Consider the following 7,242-nt stretch of genomic DNA (forward strand, 5'->3'; position numbering starts at 1 on the left):
ACATGGTCCCCAGTAGTTCACACCTAAATCACCAAAAACATGAATGGTAAATGGCCTGCATTTATATAGCGCTTTACTTAATCCCTAAGGACCCCAAAGCGCTTTACACTACATTCAGTCATCCACCCACACATTTACACACTGGTGATGGAAAGCTACATTGTAGCCACAGCTGCCCTGGGGCGCACTGACAGAGGAGAGGCTGCCGGACACTGGCGCCACCGGGCCCTCTGACCACCACCAGTAGGCAAACATGGGGTTAGTATCTTGCCCAACATGCAGCCTGGGATCAAACCACCGACCTTCTGATTAGTGGCTGACCTGCTGTGCCACCTGAGCTACAGCCTTCATTAGAAGTTTCATAGTTTAGTTTCTGTGTAATTCCACTGAACAATAAGTATCTTCATGAAACAACTTACCAAAAAACCACTGCAAAAATAATCAAACATCCAAACTCATTTGAATTCAACCAATAAGGATTTATTTCCTAGAATATTTTCATAGGGAAAAAACAAATCTGCATAAATTAAACAAACCTATAAATTAAACAGGTTAGAAAATGCTGTGGGCTAGCTTGGCGAGTTCATGTTAACATAATGAAGCGTTCACAACAAACTGAACGACTGATGGAAGAAAACAAAAAAGAAAACTACTCTACTATTCATGAGAAATGACCTCCTCCCAGGGACTCCCTCGGGAGTTACAGGTAACACTCTGCCATTAGTGATGTTTACCCTCCAAAAATAACCTTGTCGATAATCTCGTATTTTTAGCATGTGAAGTATGTATCACGTGGAAGTGAAATTACAGTAGTTGAACAGCAGTACATATGATGATCAGCTGGCTTTAAGAAAAGAAGAACGTCAGAGGTGACGGCAAATGTAAGCAGAGCAGCTGGCGGAAGTAATGTTTCTCTGATAAAAGGCAAATAGTGTATGTGTGTGTGAGATGAAACCCTGGCGGTGCCATTTTAACTGCTGCGGTCGAGCCTGGATCTGTTGAGGACGGGAAAAAAAGCCAGCTGGATTTTCTTCCATGTCAGCTTTGCCGGGCGGCCTCGGTGGTGCGGCTCAGGTGGAGTATTTACAGTATCTAACCTCTGAAGGTCAACATATCAATCCTTTGCATGCACACGTGGTCCTCTTCACAACACCATCCCTCCTCCCATGATCTCCATCCTCTGTGGAGAAGACAAATGTGGGTACAGTGAGAGGCAGTAACCAGTGTGACAAAACACCGCAGGGACCTGCGTGACAACTGAAACACTAAAACTGGGAAACACTACTCGGTTAAACTAATTACCCATACTTAATTAATTGGCAGTTAGCTGCTGGTTTCAAGCTCTTATAGTCAGGAACACGTGGCTGTCACTGTGACAGGAAAATAAAGAAGCCTCAAACACTGCGAGCTGGAAAATGAGTGGACACTAGAAGGAGTTTTTTCACTAATAGTGTAAAATACAGACAATGTTTAACCTCGTTTAGCTCTTTTCCCCATACAGTCGACATCTGAAGACCTCCCCTCTGACACCTCAGCATATGTCAATAAAAATGTGCTTTGACCACCGTTAGAATACTTTCTGGGTTTTTTCTGGGTAGCTCCACAGGCAGACACCACCCTCACTAACGTCTGATGCAAACAGTCATTCATATCTCCCGTAAACAGGCCTTAAATATGACAAACCACTCAGTTCAGAAAAGAACTTCAGATGTTACTCCAAGTCTGCTTTCAAGGGGTAAAGATGTAAATGATGCCCAAGTCTGACTGTTTTCTGACTAATTCACACAGGCCTACACACCAGTTAGCAATCAGGCAACCCTTGTTTGCTAAGGAAAAAAAATGTGTATTCCCCAACTGGTTGGGAAGTGGTTGCAGGAGGTTGCTGGGTAATACCAAGTGAAACTGGTAACAAAGTTACTTCCAGCTGTGCACTTATACAAGCGGTTGCCATAGCAACTAGCTCTATATGTTTGATTCAGGAACATTCCTGAGGGAAATCCAGAAGGATGTGCAAGATTTTATTTGTTCCTGCATGTTACAAAGATGTTTCTGATGACCAAATAAATACATCATTGATAATGCAAGGTTTCTTCCATGATCTCACGAAAATTTGAAACTAAGCCAATTCTGCCCCCTACTGAGCTAGAAACAGTAGTTCAGCAGGTTGAGGATTGTGACACGTCTGTCTTATAAGAACTTAATGAAGAAGCCAAAAAGCCTGAAAACATGAAAAAATTACTTTACAGACCAAACCTACTGTGCCATTTTTCAGGTATTGTGTTTCTGGCAGACAGCGCAGTGGTTCACACATTCACAGAACAAGTGAAGGGTCACCACTTCCACACACATCCCTTTAAGGGCTGCATTAGAAAGAATCTGCCAAATCAAACATGTAGAGCTGATCACAGCAGCTTTTATCAACAAACAGTCCGATGAAGCCAAAAGCTGAGCTAATGAAAAGCTTGTGTCAGACTCTTTACTTCATTTTATTGGCTGTATTTTTAACTAGAATTACTCAAAATGTGAACAAAGTGTGAAAATCTGCTCAGTGGCAGATTGTACTGCTCCGTCATGACAAACAATGAGGTGTTTTTTCCCCCCTGTAAACAAACCACTTACAGCTTTCCCTTTTTATTTGTAAGCAGGGGGTCCACAGAAATTTGGGGTAATGAGCTGCAGAAACCTTTATCTAATTTAATAAAGTTTAAGCCCAAACATCAGTGGATTTCTTTGTGGACAAACTGAGACAAGTTTTATAAATATGAATGTACTTAAACTTTACACTTAAACAGAAGGGACAATTCTAAAGGTTAACATCATCATTTATTATCAATTTTTTCTATTACTACCATTATACCCATTCTTATTACTACTATCATTATTATTAATATTACTACAACTACTAAAAACACTGGATACCAGCAGTGCTACCTGTCAGCCTCCTAGTACACACATCTATGGTATCAATTATAGAATCTGCATCTCAGCCCTTGTACAAGTCATTGCATATACAAGATATTCAGAAAACTTGACCTCTGACCTTCAGGTCAAGGTCAAACTCATCTTAGATTTTTAGTAGATACAGTTAGGGTATCAATTTGAAGAACTATTTATCCCTGCTGCACGTTTACAACCTTACCTGCGGCGGATCTATGAACGCCAGCCAATCGGACGAGTGTGTCGGGAGCAGTCCCATCGACTGACACTTGTAGATGGCCAGCGCCGAGCCCAGGAGGTTTCCGATCAGGTAGACGAGGCCTTGGAGCCACTGCTGGCTGGAGCTCTCCAGCAGCTTGAAGGCTGAGGCGGAGAGGATGAAAGGAGCAGTTAGCATCCGGTCAGGAACATAAACGGTGTCTGAGCGCTGGATACTCACTGGCAGACATGGACATGAGAGCCTGGATGGGCCTCCAGGCCATCATGCACACCATCATGATGGGGAAGATGGAGATAGTGTTGCCCGACATGTACATGATGAACAGGTTCATGGGGATCTGCTTCAGGGGCCCAAGGGCCACGTCCCAGCACCTCTGCACCACAGCAAGACGAGAGAGCGGGCGGGGGTCAGACCAAGTACCACATGTTTGATTTAAATCCCTGCTAAAGACCCTCTTACGTCCACCCAAAACTAAGCCTCGCTTTCTTTACTGAGCTCTTTTCTTTACATTCTAAGCAGATCACCTTCATTCTAACACTTTTGTGAGGAAACATTTTGACTATAGTCCTGTTGTTTTAAATGTCCTATCAAAATAAAAGCGACTGTCTTTAAGGCACCTATTCCAAAGTACGGGCTGAGGGCTGACCACTCATTGTGAGAAGGCACACAGACTCTCCTCTGTGCCAGTTCCAAAATCCACATCCAGTTTCTGCCCAAAGTACTGATTCCACATGTTTGACAGAATAAACTATGTACACCATGGTTATTATAGTCATTATAAAGCTAGTACAAAAACTATAAAACTAAAGTAAAAACAAAATCTGGATGGTCACTATAAAAAGATTTGTTATTGTGTTTATTTCTCACAAAGTAAAGCAAAACTAATTCAGCAATGGTAGCTTCACCTATGAAGTTAAATAGACATTAAATCCACAGACTGGTGGTTGGGACCATTCGAACAGGAGGAAAAATGTGTGTGTATCTGGAGCTTTTCTCACCTTCTCCACCAGGTTCTTGTCAGTCTCCTGGATGCTGGTGTCGGGGACCGGTTTCTCAGAGTAGCCGATGGGGTAAACCACATCTCCCTGACCGCCCTGCCGGTCACCGCGGCTCCTGCAGTGGGAAAAAAGAAAAGAACAGATTTAACCTTTATTCACTGTCTCATAAGCTCTGCCGTTTAATTTAATACACTCTCAAGACAAGAGTGTAAAGCCCACATGCACACACTGTGAGGACGCCCAGGTAAACAAAGAGAAACTGGATTAGCTGATTTCTAAAATGTTTGGAGGCAGAAATAATCTGTAGTTGCATTCGATGTAAAACTTCTAAGTTTAGGCAGGACACAATCCCAAACTGTTCACTGGGAATGGGACAATTACCTGCCAGGAAAGATTTTGAGCAATACTGCATGTAACACAATTACTTAAATTCTCAGTTTATGAAACTTTAAATAAAAGCAGGGACCTGTATTGAACTGAATGGACTTTTTTCAACTTTAATTACACCTGGAACACAGCAGTCTGGTAATGGAGGGAGGCAGAAATAATGAAAGGGACGTGCTCAAAAGTGAAACCATTACAGGATAACAGACTTGTTGCTTAATAATTCGTTAAAGCCAGAATCATATCTTGCATGTAAATTCGATCACCTGGACAGACCTGTTTCCTGCACTACTCTCACCTCTACGCCAGAGCTTTTCACAGCTCCTCCTGGTGGTGTGGACAAATGTTCAGGGTACGTGTCAGTTTCCATTTACCTGGTGTTGCCCAGGCTCAGCTCCAGAGCCCATTTCATCCTCCTGGCACTGCTTCCTCCTCTTGTTGACAAAGCTCCTCCTCCTTGTCCTCCTGGAGACGCCATGGCAACCAACTACACTGCTGGATCTCAGAGACAGAAAGCACCTGCACAGATAGGATGCATAAATAACTGCAGATGTAAAAGGCTTGTGCAGCTTTCTCTAAAGCCAAAGACAAAATATGAGAATAAAACACTAGTCGATAAATGGAAGTCATTGATTTCAGACATTGAATGGGTTTCATCCTTTTTATCTTCTCCAAAAGGAAAACATTTTAACCACTTATTACAAAGTAATGTTACATTTAATCAGGAAAATAGAACCCACAAATCCATCAACACGGGCAACAGTGCCTTAACCACACACAGCCACCTTTACTACTGCAGAAGCAGCAGCTATACAGTCGCTGTCACTTCAGACCTGTTTTAAATCTTCACAGAATAGATTAAAAGATGCTCAGTTGGTACCAAGAAGATGTTATGGACACCACTACACCACCAGCACCTGAACTGCAGACAAAGGCAGAATGGATCCATGCTTTCATGCTGTTTACTAGTAACTCTGACCCTACCATCTGAACATCGCAGCAGAAATGGAGGCTTATCAGACCTGGCAACATTTTTTGTTGTCTAGTTTTGAAGTGCAGCAAGGCATTTTCACTCAAAGAACTTGGCTTGCTACATATTTTCCATGCAAACTCTAGAGATGGTTGTGTGCCAGCAGATCAGCATTTTCTGAAATACTCAGACTAGCATGTCTTGCAGCAGCAAGCATGCCACGTTTAAAGCCACTTAAATCAACTTACTTTCTTATCTGATGCTCAAGTTTGAACTTCAGCAGGACGTCTTGACATTCCTACTTGTCTAATGTATTGAAGGCAATGGAGAAAGAAAGGTGCACCTAATAAAGTGACCAGTCACCTTGTGTGTGTGTGTGTGTGTTTTAATGCTGTCAAATAAGGGAAACAGAGAAGACCTTACTCTGCAACTAACAGTGTGTGAACACACTCTGATCTCTACATGCTCTAACAGAGGAATGGCCCCTAAACAACAGAAATTATTACTATCAGAGTTCCCAGTTTGTCTCCATCCCGTTCTTTCTGTAACAGATCGATCCTGGGATAACAGCCAGTTCTCTGTTTTTTCTGCTGATAAAATGTCGGAACAGCTTCGGTGTCTCTGCACCTGCTAACAGCGGCTACCTCTGTTGTTATAGACCTAAAACACTAAACACAGTTTCCCGGAGAGCTAACATTAACGGTTCAAGTGTGTACACAACACACTGCCAGCTATAAATACAAGCGAGCCGACCAGAAGCTAAGCAGGAGGTCACCAGCGCCTCACAACGCTGTCACTAAGCAGCACGTTATAGGTGAATGAGGCAGCGGAGCGTTATTTTAAAAAAACATTGTACCTTACAGAAACATCCAACACTCTCAGGAGCTTCTTTAATCGGTGTCTTTTTAACGGAAAGAGTCAAAGTTAGCTTCCGACGTACGCTCAGGTTTAGATAACCCCCTCGTCGCTCTCTCGCTGTTTCCGGGGCTCTAAATGATGACGCAGTTTGCTGATACGGATATTACGTCATACGTCCGCTAAAATAAAATAAAATAAAATAAAATATTTATACTCAAGGGGAAAATATAATAATTAATTACATTTTTTTTAAGTTATAGAAAATAATTTGCGGGTTAAAAAATTTACCATGTACGGAGAAGATTTAAAGTGAATGTTCATTTAAATAACATGGATGGTTAATTATGGTAAGACTATTTAAGTTGAGGAAAATTGAACGGCAGTTTTTTCCCCCCAGGCGGTGTAGACAATATAGTATATAATGTAGACTTCACATGCTTGTGATACCAGTGTTCTGTTTGTGGTCGATAGAGAAAATCCACAGAACACAAGTGTGTTAAAGGTATGATGGGTCAGTGATTTTTTGTTTTATTTTGATATATTGATAATGTTTCTTGTTGTTTCCCGTTTAAATATTATATATTATAGTTTATTTAGGGAAAGCTTCACTGGAAGAAAGTATAGAAAATATACAGAACCCATGTTTTTAAGGAGCAGATTTGAGAAAATTATGATTATTTCTCACTCAGCCGTTTAAGAGTTGGGAAGCACAGCGGTGTGGATTTTTTGCTTCACAGCAAAAAGGTCCTGGTTTAAATCCACCCTAACCAGAAGACGATAGATGGACATGTCCCACATGTTTAAGATTTCTTGACAAATTTGAACAATTAAAAAAAAAAAAAAAAAAAAAAAAAGGAGGCAAAAACACTAAAACA

At 41.5% G+C, this 7,242-nt stretch overlaps 1 protein-coding gene across 2 annotated transcripts; it reads right to left on the reverse strand.

The window, feature by feature from the left end:
• Positions 1 to 458: 458 nt before the first annotated feature.
• On the reverse strand, positions 459 to 6,523 carry emc4 (ER membrane protein complex subunit 4). 2 transcript variants are annotated; one of them, XM_085155507.1, is made up of 6 exons: positions 6,366 to 6,523; positions 4,914 to 5,058; positions 4,156 to 4,270; positions 3,377 to 3,530; positions 3,140 to 3,300; positions 459 to 1,180 (listed from the first exon to the last, which is right to left on the reverse strand). In XM_085155507.1, exons 2-6 carry the CDS (start codon positions 5,015 to 5,017, stop codon positions 1,145 to 1,147), a joined length of 570 nt encoding a protein of 189 aa, XP_085011633.1. In that variant the 5' UTR covers positions 5,018 to 5,058; positions 6,366 to 6,523; the 3' UTR covers positions 459 to 1,144. The 2 variants fall into 2 exon arrangements, with proteins under 2 accessions (XP_085011633.1, XP_085011634.1); XM_085155508.1 differs by having other exon boundaries at positions 6,450 to 6,471.
• Positions 6,524 to 7,242: the final 719 nt, after the last annotated feature.

Source organism: Neolamprologus multifasciatus, chromosome 3 (assembly GCF_963576455.1).
Source record: "Neolamprologus multifasciatus chromosome 3, fNeoMul1.2, whole genome shotgun sequence".
Taxonomy (NCBI): Eukaryota; Metazoa; Chordata; class Actinopteri; order Cichliformes; family Cichlidae; genus Neolamprologus; species Neolamprologus multifasciatus.